Below are 17,808 nucleotides of genomic sequence, written 5' to 3' on the forward strand. Positions count from 1 at the left end.
AATAATACTTGAGAACCAATCACAAAGGGCCAGGGATATTCGCTTTAGCCGGAACTGTGGGAAGGAAAGGTTGGGTTAAATGCGGAAATAAGACGCTCGCTTTAGTAGCAATCGGGAGAGAGAAATATGAATAGGAGACGCCTGCGATCTGGTGCGGCGCTTGAGATGAGTCATAAAGGATTTTGTAAATCACCTATTCGCTCGGGCTTGGATCTGTTGAAGCAATGTGCCTTCTATCAATAGCAAAAAAAACGGCAATCTCTTTTTTTCTGTGTTCGTCCCATGCTATTTGCCAATCTCTTGTTTTGAAAGAATGTGGCTGAATCCAGAGGAAGTTTTGCTGAAAAACGCGCTGAAGCTTTGGGTTACCGAAAAATCGAACGATTTCTTTCTTTTGCAGCGTAGAAGAGGGCATGGGGATTCAGGGGGAAAATTCACAGGTAATAATACGCCCCCTCCCATTTTTATCTAATGTTTGTCTATTTTTAACGGCTTTAACATGTTAATACCTGGACAAATCCCTATGCATGATACAATTGCAGTACAGTAAAAAAAAACTATTGTTCTCCAAATTTTGGGTTAAACAAAATCAGTGATTAATTTGCAATTATCGGTGCCTAGTTTATCGTAATAACTTTTAAAAATATTGTATTGAGTATTTTGTTTGTTTCTTTCATGTCTTCGTTGCTTTAATTCCCAATGTTTCTGATTATAAACCGTGATAAGGTGCCCAACCTGGTCTTGTTTTGTCTTTATTGGGAAATTTCAACAGAAGGGAATGGAGGATAGTGAGAACACAACTAAAAAGAACACAATGAAAAGTTTACAGTAGGCCTATTCGTTACCATGGTTTACAATGTGGGGTGAAAGGTCAGTCATAAAGCCCTAATGGGATTAGTTCTTAATAAACCAAACCACATCATTTAAAAAATATATATATAACTATGAGAGGAAAACAAGGACTTAAAAATAAATAATAATATTACTATCAAAATTAAAAGATCAGTGAGACTTGTGCAATGTCTTTCATTGGGGCAGTAGCTAAAATAACCTCTCCTTCCCATTTTACAAAGAACACTTTCCTGTCATGGGAAGATCATGTCAGGCTTCTTTTCTCTTTTAGCACAATGACCTTTTGGCACAATGTACTTCTCCATTGTCTGCAACCATACAAACTCAGTAAACCATATAGGTAGAGAATAGATGATTTATAGTAGTTTACATTGGGACTTACAATTTAAGCCCTGTGAATTAAGCGGTTAGGTGATAAATGGTGCTTCAGCAGAGGGTTATTTGCTGGCAGTTCAGTTTGTGTTCCATCTCTTCTCTTGTGGTTGGGTGGGAGTGGGAATGCCAAACATTGGATACTGATCTCACACAGCAGACACTGAATTCAGTACAGCCTAATTATGCTTTGTTTTGCCTGCTGAGGGCTACTTACACATTTAATTGGCCAAATCATTAACAGGCTGTTCTTGCTAATTCAATTGTTTTTGTAGTTAAGGGATGTCATGTGCTGCAGTTAGACCCTTTAGACACACTGATCGCTTGTTCTCTGGCTAAATGCTACATTCCGTCAAATTGCTGTGTACAACTGAGGAACATCAGAGTTAAAATGAGCTGAGGGACAGAGGTTATGGTAGAAAAGTATGACCCTGATTAGCATTGTAGTTAAAGAGATGTGACATGTAGAGAGTGTAGGCTCTGTTATGTCACTTTAGGGTATTTTTGAGCTAATCCTTTTCTGTTAGGCAGTTGACTGGATGTTTAAGTGGTCCCTCAATGCCAGTTTTGTGGTCAATGAAGCCTCTCAAAACGTAATAGTTTGGCAATTTCAGTGTTATGGACTTATGATTGCATGCATATTCACAGCTTCGATGTCTCCGTGTGGAAAAACTACATCAAACGTTTGATGAGTACCTCCAAAGGGGAGTGTATACCCCGACAAGTGGACTATATATTAGCATGTTGGGGAAATAAAGAGCATTTGATGTTTTATGGAGGTTGCATTTAATGGACGAGCTGTTTTTGGTGAACTGACTATACAGTGCTTTTCAAAAGTAGTCAGACAATGACAGATACTCACATATTACTGTACATATTTTTTTGGTATTTAACACAAACTCAAAATTAGTAAATCATTTGGGAAATATTTGTAAGAAAAAAAATACATGTGTTGCTTGTAAATGTATTCAACCCCCAAACATTAGTATTTGAACTAACTATATTGAACAAACTTTTGAGCTACTTGATAGCACACCATAGCACTCTCAGTTCTTGATCTAATATGACAACAAAGACTCTAACTGCGTACATTCACTAAATTGAAATGACCTGCTCTGCATTTTCCTAAATGCACTGGTAAAATGAAGCCCACAAGATTTCATTTTCGGATGCTCTGGTTAACCTTTGAGTGGAATTTCCAGTTAAAAATTCGTTTGGTGTTGATGGGCATTGAAAGCTGAGGGTAGAGTTGACTATAAAATCAGACTGTAATCCAGCTTTTTGGAATCCTTTCTGATTTAACGCACCACAAATGTTTTTTCTTTTTTTTTTTTTAAACACTTTTTTGTTTAAAAAATTGTGGTCATTATTTGACAAATGGAAAGTATAATTTCTTTCCTGAACTTGTTACAGAGCCACTACTGCTGTTGAGATCCGCTGTCGAAACCATGTAAACACTTGCATGAGACCTCCGCTAAACAGCTGGTCACACAGAGGCCTCAGTTTCAAGTGAGCCCTGCAATACAGGCATCACAAGCAAGAAATATGGAAACAAATAGAAAATGACATACATGCAAACAAAATACAAAAAAATATAGATATAATACACGTTAACAAAAATATTAGCTTTATCATCATAAAGGTTGCAAATCAACCAGTTAAAAAGCCCTAATGGCACCAGCACATCCATTTGTAAAGTAGCCTGCTATTTCTTCCACCAATAAGGATCAAAGAAACCGAAGGCTACTGCCCAACTCAGTGGGAACATCAATTTAGAATAATTTTATAACATCAGTGTTATTTATGTCAATTGTGATCAATAGATAATACATATATTTTATTCAACATTTGGTCTGTTTTGAATTCATTACTGTATTTAAGTTACACTCAAGTGAGAAAATGTCAAATTTGTATTTGAAAGAGGCAAGGGATAGTGTAGTGCTGTTTATTTAAAATGTCAACTTGGGTGTGACTGTCAACCATGTTGTTAGGACTTGTTGGTGAGGGGTTTCATATCCGACATTCAATACTATTAGCCCATTGTTCTTGGGGACCAATTTACAGCAATGAACAGCAGTTGTTTGGAGATATTCACCAACTTGTATGTTTCTGTTATGTGTTCAGATAAAGTGGCCATAATGAGATTGTTATTCAGTTAGTTTTGCACAATTATGTTCAATGCCTTTTGCACTGCCTTGAGTCTGCATTGCCTGTAGTCTTCAGTGCGTGTCTTTTTCTGCTTGGCACCTCACTGTGAAATCAGTGAGTTTATATTAGATATGGTAATGAGCTTAGCCTTCTGGTGTAATGAGCAGTAGGGTCCTTTGGGTCCCAGATGCTTAAAGGCACAATTTGCCAACCATCCTGTTCAAAGGTCATTTAAAAAATGAAAACTATTGAGCGTTGTAGAATAAAACGTATAACTTACTGCCTTGTGGGTGTAGTATCGTCTCACCCTAAATATGTCTAACATATTTCAAAACACGGAGTAAGGGTTAGAGTAATGCTGCCTCTCTCACCCCCATATTTCATTGAAGTCTGTGTCGTTATCAGTTGGTCTTTCTCAGTCATTTCCAGTCTGTTTCAGTGTGTAATTGGGCTGTCTGGTTTGTTTAGGTCTTCTGGTTGGAGCTCTGGACACTGTGTTGGACTCCAATGCTCGTGTCACACCATTCCGTATCCTGCTACAGGTGCCTGGCTCTCAGGTTAGCTGGGCCATAGCTTGTGGTAAGCTCTCTGACAACACTCATTTACTTTCTCTCTCTCTCTTATTCTAATTGGCCTGTTTCTAGGTCCTAGCTTCTGCACTCTCTCTGCCTCTCTTCTTTTCTCTCTACATTTCTCAGGTGTGTGTGTGTGTGTGTTATTCAGGTGCTGCTGTTGAGGAAATGAACAGACATTGGGACTGGCTGGTCCAGAACCTACTTCACTCTCTTTCAGTGTTTGAGAACAAGGAGGATGTCGCCAGCTTTGTCAAGGGGAAAGTTAAGGTAATGTACTGTTAGCATAAGACAGATTACTATACACTGTAAACAGTACGTATTCAAGTCTAACAAGAAACACAGTATACATCTCTCTCTCACATGTTGCTCACCCTCGGTCTCTCTCGCTGTCTCTTCCCTCTTTGCTATTCCTTTTTCACTTGCTGTCAACCACCTTTCTTATTTTCTCTTCCTCTTTTCAATTTCCTTTTCCATTTATGTCTCCTTCACCAGGGTCTGATAGCAGAGGAGGTGAGGGGAAGGCAGGCAGCTCAGGAGGAGGACCCAGAGAAGTTCCGGGGGTCGCTGCTGAAGTTTGAGTTGCGTTTTGGCCTGCCTTCCTCTGAGAAACTAGTCACCACCTACTCCTGCTGCTGCTGGAAGGGCCGGGTTCCTCGGCAGGGCTGGCTCTACCTCAGCATCAACCATATGGCCTTTTACTCTTTCCTGCTGGGCAAGGAAGGTCCTTCCCTTTAAAATGTTCCCTTAATTTCCAGCAGAGAACGCCTGCCTGGCGTGAAATGGTTTTCTGTTCATTTGCAACCTCTGTTTTACAGTTATTCACATTACCTTTTAATGTCCGTTGAACTGTGACAAACTTTCAGCAGTTAACATTGTGACTCTTCTGTTCACCCTTCAAATCCCCCCAATGACTTTGAAAACCTGACTCTGACCTTTGACCAACTCTCCCTCCCTCAGTGAAGTTTGTGATCCCGTGGGCGGAGGTGACGAGGCTGGAGCGGATCTCCACGGGCCTCATGACTGACATGGTGCGTGTGACGACGCGACAGCGGCAGCGCGACTTCTCCATGTTCCTGAGCATGGACGAGGCTTTCAGGTTTATGTGTCAACTGGCTGACATTGCTCTGCGACGCCTCCTGGACAGCGGAGGCTTAGAGCTGGACAGAGAACTCCAGCAGACCTCCAACGTCACTAAGAGGTCAGAGGGGGAACAATTAATATGTTGAAGTTAAATCGGACAGTATTGTATTGGAGGGCAGGGGATTTACATTCCCATAGTTCAGCTGATCGACCTTTAAGCCGGTAGGTAATTTCAGTAATGTATTTTAGACAGAAGCTGTGCTGATGATCTCACTCTAAGCCAGAAGCTAGCTTTGTCACAACTGAACTTTGCCCATATGTTTTACAGGCATTGCATCAAAAAAGTGTATTGTGTTACAGCCTTTGGGAAAAGTGGAGTGTTCCTTTTCCTGTGTTCCTTTACACCGCCAGTGTTAATGGTATGCCTGGCCACTGAACAGTTGGGGCCCCTGGTGAGGTCCCAAGGGGAGGCAGGTGTGTAGGGACGGCTCTGCTGGTAGCTTCCTGACTCTTCCGGAAGCTAACAGCGTTGTCTTTTGAGGGCGTTGGTGCCACAGTCCCTGAACTCTATCCTGTGGTAATGCACCTGTAGTTTCTTAGCGTTGATTTCGTATTATAAAACTGTCGGACATCTGTGTCAGCTTTGGAACTCAAATGGCAAGGAGAAATCATGGTGCTATTTTTTAATACATACATGTATTATTTTCAAGTTCCTTTTTATGATTGTCCCCCATAATTTTTTTTTCATCACTCAATGTTTCTTTCACTGTTGAAAAACCTGTATTCTCACCTGTAACATTGAAATCAAATCAGCTGTCTGCACTGAGCTTGTATGCCACTTTGAATGATGAAATACCCCATCATTTGTTGTTGTTGTTGTTATTATTATTATTATTATCATTCTTTATTAAAAATTAGGAGCCAGGTGCTGCTCTTGCACTCTTTATTGCAAGCTTTATTGCTGCCTTAAATTGAAAGATGAATGTCTATTCCTAGCTATGAAACAAAACATATTGAAAAAATAGCTGTAACTTAAAACAAAAACAAATCTTCAAGACAATCACTGGGTTATAGGCTGGCTTATAAAAACAAATTGCTGCTTCCACATGTCGATGTAACAGCTGATTTATGGAAAATACCTTGTCAGTAGTTCTATTGGCGGTATAAAATGCTACTGAACATGTCATTTGTGCTTCAAGTTATCACTGTTTCGACATCTCTCTGTTCCATCTGTGTTGGTTGGTACATCTACATGAGTTGGAGTGTAATACTGTATGCTGCGGTAAAAAGGTTTCTTAAACGCTGAACCGAAGCATTCAGTTCTGGTGTAAAACAGTTATCTATTTGCCAACTCCCTCACATTCAACCCTTGCAAATGTTGCCCCCGTACCACTAATCATTCGGACTAGTGAATTAATCCAGATATCACGTCACCGTTACTGGAAGTGAAAAATTCCTACATAAATCACACTGACCAAAATAGACTGCCTGAAGATGTACTGTATTCCAGTAGATCTAGTGGAGTTTAATTTATAACTGGCTGTCAGTCTCTCTTGGAGGGTAATTCCTATTTACTACAGAACAGTTCACTGTCGTCGTCGTCGTCCCCAGCTGAGAATATCCTACTATTCCCTCCTCAGGGTTCTGGAGCAGCAGGCGCTGAGGGCGTATGTCCTGGCTCTCTTCAGGCTGCCACGAGGCGAACGTCTTCAGGAGGCGGCACTGTGTTCGATGTGGACGCCGCACGCCCGCTGCCACACGCCTGGGACACTTTACACCACAGACCGTTACCTGGGTTTCTCCAGCCGAGACGAGGGCCGCTGTAGCGTGCTCATCCCTCTCTCAGAGGTAGGTACAGTACCACACTGCTATGCCTTGTTTTTGGATTGTGGGACGTCTCTAACAAAATGTCCCCCTACTGTAGCTTAGATACGACAGATCATTTAGCCGTTATCAGTTTAGTGCTGTATGTTTTGTGGTAGAGGTAGTGTATTTTACGGACGTATTTTTAGACATGGCTTTTCAAACACTCTGTGTTGACTCTGAAACTCTGTTGGTTAAAGAGTAACGCTGGTGGAATGGGGCTATTTGAAACTTCAGTGCTTTATGTGTTACCTGGGGAACTACAGTAAAAAAGTGTGCATTTGTGTCTGTGTGTATATATAGCACTTATGCTACTAAAAGCTATTAATCCGTGTTATTACTGTCATATTTTGTGTGTTTGACTTCTAACACCAGTTTCCTGTTATGACATCAGGTGATCTCTGTAGAGAAGGCAGAGAGCACTAGTGTACTGCCCAGCCCAGTGATCATCAGTGTGAGGAGTAAGAAGGCCTTCCAGCTGATCGAGCTGCAGGACAGAGACAGCCTGGTGGACAGCCTGACGACACGCCTCAGGTCCTTGCAGTGGAGACACTCCACATTCCGCAGCAGGAAATCTCTGGTATGTTACAGTACCGCACCCTACAAGTCTGTTTCCAATCACACACACAATACTTCATTGTGATGCCTAACAGAAGATTAAAAAGTATCGGTACATCTCCAGGCCTCCTCGTCTCCTTACTACACCTTCTGCTATGACACAAAGTACTGTGATGGAGAGGAGATTGAGGAGAGACCACTACGTCACACTGTGAACCCAGATGCACTGATGGCATGCTATCAGCACTCTGAACCTGACCCAAATAACTGTACCTCAGTGAGTATAGAAACTACTGCTCTACCTGGTTATTAACTGTGTTTGGATAGTAGATGCCATCATGTGGATGGCTGCAGTCATTTTATGACTGCAATGGACAGTGTGTTTGAAAGCTTGATGTTTGGCATTGTGAATTAGGGCTGGTTTAGGGTTTAACTGCGCAGCCAGTTTGTAGTTGAAGCAACTGCTTTGAATAGGCTGACTCTCGGACCGAAAACCAGGGTATTGTAAATGTGAGACTTCTGAGGTGAGTTTGGGACAACAAATAACTACATTTGTTGATTATTTACACATCCCTGTTCTGCGCCTGGGGAATTTTAACCTGGGGAGTCTCCTTTGTAAAGATGTAGTTATTTGTTTAGAAAGTTATGTCTTAAGATAATTTTTTCATTTTATCTGTCCCCTTAAGTTCAGTGCTGTCATGTGAACTGGACTCTCATTTAAGTGAAAATATGACTCTGTTGACCTTGGGTGTTACATCAACCGTGTTACTTTGTTTTGCACTTAATAGTGTTACAGTCTTTACATTTAAATCACATGTTTTTAATCACCTGATGTATTCTTTTTATTTTTATGGAGTTGAATGTGGGAGATGTATTACAGAAGTAACAGATTTGGTGATTCAAGTTCAACTTCCCAGTAGGCAGCAAATTTGTGAAACAGCCCATGGGTGCTGAGAATGTGCTTAGTACAGTACTCTGCTAGTTGAAGGGAACAGTGCCGCTTACCAGAGGTGTGTCTGTGTGTTCATTGTGTAGACCATGGAGCAAATGAAAGAGCGCCTGTGGGAGGAACACTTCTCGGAGTATGGTCGAGGCATCCATATGTTCCGCACAGAGAAAATCCAGAAGCTGGTTGCGATGGGGATACCAGAGTCTTTAAGGGGAGAGCTATGGATGACCTTCTCTGGTAAGGCTGGTTACTATAACAACGGACCATATCTTCAGTGTTGTGGTTATGTTTATGGTAGCGATAGAGAGCCTTGTTCTTGGTTGTGCTCAAGGGCCTTTCAGTTCCTTGTCTAGTATGTGCCTAGAAATCGTGGTTTGCGCCATTTTGTCTTAGGGTCTGGGGAGTGTTTTTTAACAGGCAAGCATTTCCCTTTTGTTAAAAATAGAAGTACTCATGCAATGTTGTAGTCTATTCTCGTAATTGTTAACCATCAGTTTTATGTAATGTGGAATCCAGACCAGTAGGATTTAATGGGCATACGAATAGCTTATGACCTCATCTCCAATGAAAACAAGCGAGTAGCTTGCACACACTACACAAGAAACACACAGTGACTCCACCACTTACTGGGATAGAACAGAACAGGCTATTTTATTTGGCCCCATATCAAACCATCCTAGGTCCCTTTTTTCCCCTAGCAAGGATCTGAAGACGCTCTTTGATATCCTTGAGGAGGAGTCAACAAAATGCAAGAGCTATTTTCTTTTTCTCCGAACAAGCCTTGTTGTATTGTAACCCCTACCTTTTTTGTTTGCATATCTGAAGGAACTTGATAGGTAACATCTATTACTTATAGATCCACAAATGCAGGAGATGAAAGGCTACAGAATAATGTCCAACCAGGCCTTGATGTACAGTGGTGTGCTAAGTATACGAAAACATTCAGATTTTCTATATTTCTGCATGCTCGATGACAGAATTTCAGATCTGCAACCACTTCGTTAGATGAGTGGGGAAAAAAATATACAGGGACAACAGACAATGGCTGAAAAAAATAAATAATTTAAAACATGATCTAGTGAATGTTCACACACCTAAATTACTTTCTCATCAGAGAGGGCAGACATACATTTTATTTTGATGACACTACTGGTTATCAAGCTTTTCAATTTGAACAGCTACAATATGTAGTGAATTGAAAAGAAAAGTTTCTCAAAATATACAGCTTCTCAATTCATAGGTATGTGTTTGAGTTAAAATTAACAGTTTTGCTTTATTCTATAAACTACTGACAACATTACTCCCAAATTCAAATATTGAGTATTTATTTGTAAAAAATAACTGGTAAAATAACTAAAAAAGATGCATTGTTTTCAGACCTCACCAATTCTTCAACAACAAAATACTAATGTTTTAACTTAGGCAGAGTTCAGAAATCAATCAATAACCCAGATTTTTTTATCACAGCTTAATCACTCTCCACCAGTCTGTCACATTGCTGTTGGGTGACTTTATGCCACTCCTTGATCAAATTCCAGAGGTTTTTACTGGGGTTCAGGTCTGGAGATTAGGGCTGGCCATGACAGGGTCTTGATCTGGTGGTCCTCCATCCACACCTTGATTGACCTGGCTGTGTGGCATGGAGCACTGTCCTGCTGGAAAAAACAATTCTCAGAGTTGGGGAACATTGTCAGAGCAGAAGGAAGCAGGTGTTCTTCCAGGATAACCTTGTATTTGGCTTGATTCATGTGTCCTTCACAAAGACATCTGCCAGATTCCAGCCTTGCTGAAGCATCCCCAGATCATCAGCAATCCTCCACCAAATTTCACAGTGGGTGCGAGACACTGTGGCTTGTTGGCCTCTCCAGGTCTCCGTCTAACCATTAGATGACCAGGTGTTGGGCAAAGCTGAAAATATGACCTTACTCTATTCCTCGACAGTCAAATCCTTATGGTCTTTTGCAAACTTCAGCCTGGCTCTTCTTTGCTTCTCATTGATGAAGGGCTTTTTTCTAGCTTTGCACAACTTCATCCCTGCCCCTCTGAGCCTGTTTTGAACCGTCCTCGTCGTGCCCTCCACCCCAGCTGCTGTTTGCCACATTCTTTTTGTAGGTCACTTGATGTCATCCTATGGTTGTTGAGTGACATTTGAATGAATTGACGGTCATATTGGTCAATGGACAGTCGTTTTCGCCCTCTGCCAGTCTGTAGCTTTGTTGTCTCCAATGTCTGTTGCTTGACCTTGTTCTCATGAACCGCCGTCTTGAGATGGAAGCAACCTGACACGAACTGTATCCCTCTGCCAGTAAAGCCAGAATTGAACCCTTCTTTTCCTCACTCGAATCTTTTCTTTTCAACTCTTTTGTCATGCCGAATAGATATTTTTTTTAATTCAAATTACCTTTGAGGTACTACATGTACTGTTTTTGCAATCCAGCTGGTCTTATTGCAAGAGGATAGCGATGACCCACAGCAGTGGTTTTTATACTTTTCTTTGTTAAATTAGATTTGGTTCAGGTAATCACCTAATCAGTACCTCTTTAAGTAAAATGAGGTGTGCCTGTGTTGGAATTTAACAGACACTGGAATGGAATGGCTGCCATACATGTAGAAATGCTGATTTAAAAAAATGTAGTCGTGGTCTCTTCATTATTTCCAGAGGTGTATTTGTCCTATTGGTTCTAAGGTGTTTGTGTTCATTGTTTTGGGTAGTTTGTTCGCACTGGTTTCCTAAATAAGTGGTGTGTGAATAGTCTGTAAACATGGTGTGAAAGGTTTATAAAATCCAAAGTGCCTTTCCACTGTTGCTGTGAAACATGACCTGCCAATCCCTCTGGCGTTGTAGATGCGTCTTCGGAGTTGGCATCCCACCCAGACTACTACACAGGGCTTGTGGCTGAGTCAATGGGACAAAGCAGTCTGGCCACAGAGGAGATCGAGAGGGACCTGCACCGCTCTCTCCCCGACCACCCCGCCTTCCAGAATGTCACGGGCATCGCAGCTCTTCGCCGCGTCCTCACAGCATATGCCCACCGCAACCCCAAAATTGGCTACTGCCAGGTAAGGTGTACCCACTGTCATACCATGGACTGACACAACATTTGCACATGTGTTTACATTCTACTGTGTAACTGACTGCCTGTCTATCTTTCAAGTCCATGAATATCCTGGCGTCTGTGCTACTGCTGTACACCAAAGAGGAGGAGGCGTTCTGGCTGCTGGTAACTGTCTGTGAGAGGATGCTGCCTGATTATTTCAACCGCAGAGTAATAGGTGAGTGGGTCAAACAGTGTTGGTTTGTTCTAATTAGTACCACATAACAGTACATATAGGTGCTGGTGATAAAATTTGTTGATTTATTTCAGTAATTCCATTCAAAAGTGAAACTTGTATAATGGATACATTCATTCCACACAGACTGATCAATTTCAAGTGTTTATTTCTTTTAATTTCGATGATTATAACTGACAACTAATGAAAACCCCAAATTCAGTATCTCAGACAATTTGAATATTGTGAAAAGGTTCAATATTGAAGACACCTGGTGCCACACACTAATCAGCTAATTAACACAAAACACCTGCAAAGGCCTTTAAATGGTCTCTCGGTCTAGTTCTGTAGGCAACACAATCATGGGGAAGACTGCTGACTTGACAGCTGTCCAAAAGACTACCATTGACACCTTGCACATGGAGGGCAAGACACAAAAGGTCATAGCTAAAGAGGCTGGCTGTTCACAGATCTCGGTGTCCAAGCACAATGGGAATGGGAATGGGAAGGAAAAGATGTGGCAGAAAAAAGTATACAAGCAATAGGGATAACCGCACCCTGGAGAGGATTGTGAAACAAAACCCATTCAAAAATGTGGGGGAGATTCACAAAGAGTGGACTGCAGCTGGAGTCAGTGCTTCAAGAACCACCACGCACAGACGTATGCAAGACATGGGTTTCAGCTGTCGCATTCCTTGTGTATTGCCACTCTTGAACAAGACACAGTGTCAGAAGCGTCTTGCCTGGGCTAAAGACAAAAGGACTGGACTACTGCTGAGTTATGTTCTCTGATGAAAGTAAATGTTGCATCTCCTTTGGAAATCAAGGTCCCAGAGTCTGGAGGAAGAGAGGAGAGGCACAGAATCCACGCTGCTTGAAGTCCAGTGTAAAGTTTCCACAGTCAGTGATGGTTTGGGGTGCCATGTAATCTGCTGGTGTTGGTCCACTGTGTTTTCTGAGGTCCAAGGTCAACGCAGCCGTCTACCAGGAAGTTTTAGAGCACTTCATGCTTCCTGCTTCTGACCAACTTTATGGAGATGCAGATTTCATTTTCCAACAGGACTTGGCACCTGCACACAGTGCCAAGGTTACCAGTACCTGGTTTAAGGACCATGGTATCCCTTTTCTTAGTTGGCCAACAAACTCGCCTGACCTTAACCCTATAGAAAATCTATGGGGTATTGTGAAGAGGAAGATGCCATACGCAAGACCCAACAATGCAGAAGAGCTGAAGGCCACTATCAGAGCAAACTGGGCTCTCATAACACCTGAGACTGATCGACTCCATGCCACGCCGCATTGCTGCAGTAATTCAGGCAAAAGCAGCCCCAACTAAGTATTGAGTGCTGTTCATGCTCATACTTTTCATGTTCATACCTTTCAGTTGGCCAACATTTCTAAATATATTGTTTTTGTATTTGTCCTAAGTAATATTCTAATTTTCTGATATACTGAATTTGGGATTTTCATTAGTTGTCAGTTATAATCATCACAATTAAAATAAATTTTGAAATATATCAGTCTGTGTGTAATGAATGAATATAATATACAAGTTTCACTTTTTGAATGGAATTACTGAAATAAATCAACTTTTTGATGAGTTTATGACCAGCACCTGTAAAAAGACACAGCGGAATATAAGTAGACATTCATTTGCCTGTGGAGCTGTTCTGTTGATGTGGTTTTGTTGTGTACATTTGTTTCTGTCAGGGTTGTTTTTCATCTCTGAAAACAGAACTAACACTGGCCCAAGGCTTTTTTTAGCCAGTGCGAAGTGTGCACACAAGTTAATTTCCGGTGCTTTGTGTTTCTGTTTATTTACGGGACATTGAATTGCATTGAATTTCACTTCCTCTTCCTTTACCTTTTCTGTCTCAACAAGGTTCTGGCCTGTACTGCTTTGAAACTGCAGCTGTTTACTTATTCTCAGTAGAAATAAGAATTGGTTCATCTCCAGGCAACTTCCTAGTTCACTTATCTTGCGTAATGACATGATATCCAGTCCTCTTTATGCGATGCTAAACTGTCATCAACGCCACAGTCTAGATTTCCATGTTTGTTTGTGTTTGCAGGGGCTCAGGTGGACCAGTCTGTGTTTGAGGAGCTTATCCGGGAGCGTCTTCCAGAGCTGGCCGAGCACATCCCCGACCTCTCCCCCCTCTCAACCATCTCCCTGTCCTGGTTTCTTACCCTCTTCCTCAGCGTGCTTCCCTTTCGGAGTGCCGTCTGCGTGGTCGACTGTTTCTTCTTCCACGGCACTAAAGCCATCTTCCAGCTGGGCCTGGCTGTGCTGGAGGCCAACGCAGCAGCGCTGTGTTCCAGTGCGGACGACGGCCAAGCCCTCATGGTTCTCACTGGGTGATGCTCAACTAGAAGAAGAGCCTGCACACCTGCAGCCACTGTGTAGACTAGATTGACCAACCCATGTGGGATGCATGTTTAATCCGCCCTATTCTTCTGTGTTGGCAGTTTTCTGGACCAGGTGACGGACAACGACGATCCTTCCTCCCCGGCCTCCCAGCCGCCCTCGTCCCCGAGCGGGGAGGAGGGTAACCCGCCTGTAGAACAACACACCCTGATCACTGACCTCATCACTGACTCTTATGAGGTAAGTCAGTGCTGCGGTACCAACCCAAGGCCTGGTGGCGAGCGCAGAGGTGATATTTCGTCTCGTTGTGCTGCCAGAAATTTGGAGACCTGACTGTGAAGCAGATAGAGAGTTTGCGATGCAGACACCGCATCCAGGTTCTTCAAGCGCACGAGGACACCACTAAGGAGAATGCGGTGGGTCACGCATGCATTAAATATAGTATGACCAAAGGTTTAAACCGTACACTGTTTTCCTCTGTAAACTGCCTTGACCCTTCCCCTCTCTCTCTGCAGCTCAGGGTCGTGACCCCAGATGTCTCCCTCTCCCCTGAAAATCTATCAGACATCTACGACCTCTTCAAAGTACAGCTAAATTGATTACGCCTTATTTTATCTCCCTAAATATAATGCCATATCACAATAATAACTGACATCCCCAACATAAGGTCCAAAACGGTTTTCTCCCTCCTACAGACCGAGCACTTCATTAACCTTTATTGGGGTGAAGGGAGCACCACAGTGGCTCTCCAGACTCATGACCCAAGCAGACCGTATGTGGACCAGTACAGAGTGGACCGGGCCCAGTTTAAGAGCCTGTACGTGCTGCTCGTTCCCTGGCTGTGTGGCCTCCACACTGACACCGTGGCCCATCGGACCTTTACTCTACTGGACCAGGACAGAGACTCATTCATCACCTTCAGAGAGTTTGCTGGGTGGCTGGGTATGTGTGAGTGAAGACGTTGGAGGGAGAGTCAATATGTACAGCGAGTTTCTCTGAGTGACCATGCAAGTGTTCAACAGTAAACACTCTCCAGGCTTGCATACATACCGTTCCCTTGAAAGGCATATCAGTTATAAACATTGGAAACCTGCCCACTATGCTTTCACTGGCATCTGGAATTCAGCCCACAAAGCTTTTATGGCAATCAATATCTAACCAAGGCTTTTAGGAGGAACTGTAGTTTACAGTACAGTAGAGGCCTGAAGTAGAGGAAGACATTTGGTTTAATAAGTTATATATAAACCCGGCTCCACCTGTGGTCATTGACAGAATAGACGCTAACAATTATCTCACACATTGTGATGTATGTCCAATTACTTGCGGTTTGGGTGTTTTGATCATTGTTATTTGTGTGTCTATCAGATACACTGTACTGCAAGGAACTAAACGAGAAGATCAGACTTCTATATTGCTTGCACATACCTCCAGGTTAGTCCAATCCTTCCTATGCAGCGTTTCATACGCATGAATTTCAGCCGGACATGTAGCTTTAGCTAGAGGTTTATTAGCATTGTAATGTAACGGTCTCCTTGTAGCTCTGACTGACACTGAGGAGGATCAGTCTCCCCTAAAGAGCCCTCTGCTGTCAACCACCAGACCACTCCATTTACAACTGCCTGTTGGTAAGGATTTACAACTCTGGCCTGGTTTTACTTGAGCTTATCACTTGATGTAGCTCCTGACACAAGTTCATGTTTAAGGGGAGATGTTAACCTACCAAGAGCAGTTAAAGCAGATGCTGAAGGACCTGGCTAAAGAGAGGTCCAATGTGGAAGAACCTTTACCTTTGATGAACCAGGTACATACAATTAGGAAATGAACCAGGGATCCGTTAGAAAGGTGATTAGCTGCGATATAATTGACTTCTGTTGTATTCCACAGAGGGAATTCATCCAATTCTGTAAGACCCTTTACAGCATGTTCCATGGCAATCCAGATGAGAATGAGCTCTTCCAGGCCATCGCCACTGTGACCAGCCTGGTGCTGCAGATCGGTGAGGTCGGCCATCGCAGCCGCTGCTCGGGGTCAGAGGTCAGTAGCGACGGCGGCACCGAAGACGAGGTAGAGGAAAATCACAGGGAGGGGAGTCGAGATCACCCAGTCTTCAGTACCAAAGAAGAGGGGGGGACTGGGAAGAGTTTAGGCTTGGAGAATCAGAGCGAGTGGACTGTCAGCTATGCTCAGATTCTAGCCTCTCTCCTCACAGAACAGCAGCTGGTCAACTTCTTTGAGAAACCAATGGACCTGTCAGCAAAGGTTGCTGAGGCGAAGCTGAAACAGTACCATGAAAGGGCCGGGCTACTTATGCTCCAGCAAGGGACCAGATGATTAACTAGACCAAGAAAACATAGTTTGACCCAGTACTGGGCTTCTAATCCACAGTCGCTTATTTAGATGCCATGCACTTTTGTCACTAATAAGTTGTCCTGAGTCCTACAAGGATGTGTGGGGTCAAGAGTCTATACGTGCCTGTATGAATCATAGGTCTGTAAAACAAGTACTGTGGATGTGTAGGTCTTCTGATTTAACTGGATATGTGGCCTTATCTTTGTTTAGAGGTTAATCAAAACCAAAGGCTGTTTAGACGTACTGATCTACCAAAGCCACAGGTAAGGGAGACATGCATTATAATCAATGAAGGTTACATGACAAATCAGTCAAACATATACTGTGACAATGTTCCAATTAAATGCACTACCACTCCATGAAAAGGGATTTACATTTTCTATGTTTGCTAAATATACATTTTAATTTTGCATTGCTGTTATCTTTTTGGTGGGAACAATGTGCCCAATTTTAGGGGCATTTATTTTCACTTAGCCAAGTAGGATCTAGGTTATCTAGAAAATGAAGTAGATTGTACAAGTACCTCTGACCCACGTTATTTTACATGCCTACAGACAAGTACAGTCAACAAGGTTTTAAAAAGCTCAGTGAAATTGTATTTACTGTCAGTGGTGTGACCTGGAGTAACAGACATTGGAATATTGCCTTGGTTGTGCGCCTATGTACTGTGTTATTGTCCAGTATTAACCCTTATTCTGGGTGTTCTGAACGTTTCAGCCCATTATTCTACCAAGCATATCCTTCAGCCTTAGACATGTGACCTGTATTACAGCATCTTAAAATCAATTTGGGTAAATACCTGAAATGTCTGACATTCAAACTGTTTTTAGGAAATATTATTCCAGAATGGCACTCCAGCTGACTAAAGATGCACTTTTTTTGATTTAAATTGTATTTTTTTAGTGCAGGCCCAAGTTATGCCTCCACCATGTGTCTCAATTTCATGTCTGCTGCCAAAAAACTAGCATTTTGTAAATCATTAAAACAACCTTTGCATTATATTTGTTTTCTTCAATATATCACAGACTGATTCAAAGGAAACTGGATGTGAATCCAGAAGGCATTTAAGGATCATTTTTGCCTCATATCTGCTTCACATTACTCAATTTGATCTGTACTCTACACCTTTCATGTCATTTGAAACGTAGGCTATTGCAAGTCTCACATTTGAGACAGTACTATTTATGCACTGTAGAAATTCTTGATACCTGAGAAACTACACAATTCTAAAACCCCATTTTGACACTACAGCAACAAGTCTAATACATCAGTCTACCATATTTAATTGAGAATTCCCATTAATTTAACATTAAAAAACGTATTATAGAATAAACAAAGGCATTAAACTTTGGCCTTCGTGCTTACATCTCAGACCAAAAAGAATTCATGAGATTAGAAATCGTAGATCATTTTATATACTAACA

The 17,808-nt window shown here is 42.2% G+C and overlaps 1 protein-coding gene across 2 annotated transcripts; it reads left to right on the forward strand.

The window, feature by feature from the left end:
- The first annotated feature begins 82 nt into the window (after nucleotides 1-82).
- Nucleotides 83-17,383, forward strand: LOC105016327 (TBC1 domain family member 8). 2 transcript variants are annotated; one of them, XM_010880068.5, is made up of 21 exons: nucleotides 83-440; nucleotides 3,841-3,951; nucleotides 4,096-4,214; nucleotides 4,440-4,668; nucleotides 4,905-5,145; nucleotides 6,668-6,875; nucleotides 7,285-7,470; nucleotides 7,573-7,725; nucleotides 8,484-8,634; nucleotides 11,243-11,457; nucleotides 11,553-11,670; nucleotides 13,740-14,025; nucleotides 14,137-14,275; nucleotides 14,353-14,451; nucleotides 14,551-14,619; nucleotides 14,731-14,977; nucleotides 15,401-15,466; nucleotides 15,574-15,660; nucleotides 15,739-15,836; nucleotides 15,920-16,069; nucleotides 16,245-17,383. In XM_010880068.5, the coding sequence occupies exons 1-21, from the start codon at nucleotides 314-316 to the stop codon at nucleotides 16,311-16,313; spliced, it is 3,168 nt and encodes a 1,055-aa protein (XP_010878370.2). In that variant the 5' UTR covers nucleotides 83-313; the 3' UTR covers nucleotides 16,314-17,383. The 2 variants fall into 2 exon arrangements, with proteins under 2 accessions (XP_010878370.2, XP_010878369.2); XM_010880067.5 differs by having other exon boundaries at nucleotides 84-440; nucleotides 15,920-17,383.
- Nucleotides 17,384-17,808: the final 425 nt, after the last annotated feature.

This window comes from Esox lucius, chromosome 16 (assembly GCF_011004845.1).
Source record: "Esox lucius isolate fEsoLuc1 chromosome 16, fEsoLuc1.pri, whole genome shotgun sequence".
Lineage (NCBI taxonomy): Eukaryota > Metazoa > Chordata > Actinopteri > Esociformes > Esocidae > Esox > Esox lucius.

Bases quoted from the DNA above. Each gene is read 5' to 3' on its own strand.
- LOC105016327 (XM_010880067.5), top strand. From the start codon at position 314: ATGTGGCTGAATCCAGAGGAAGTTTTGCTGAAAAACGCGCTGAAGCTT. The intron at 4,669-4,904 runs GTCCTTCCCTTT...TCCCTCCCTCAG, and splicing joins TTTCCTGCTGGGCAAGGAAG to TGAAGTTTGTGATCCCGTGG. The intron at 15,837-15,919 runs GTACATACAATT...TGTATTCCACAG, and splicing joins CTTTACCTTTGATGAACCAG to AGGGAATTCATCCAATTCTG.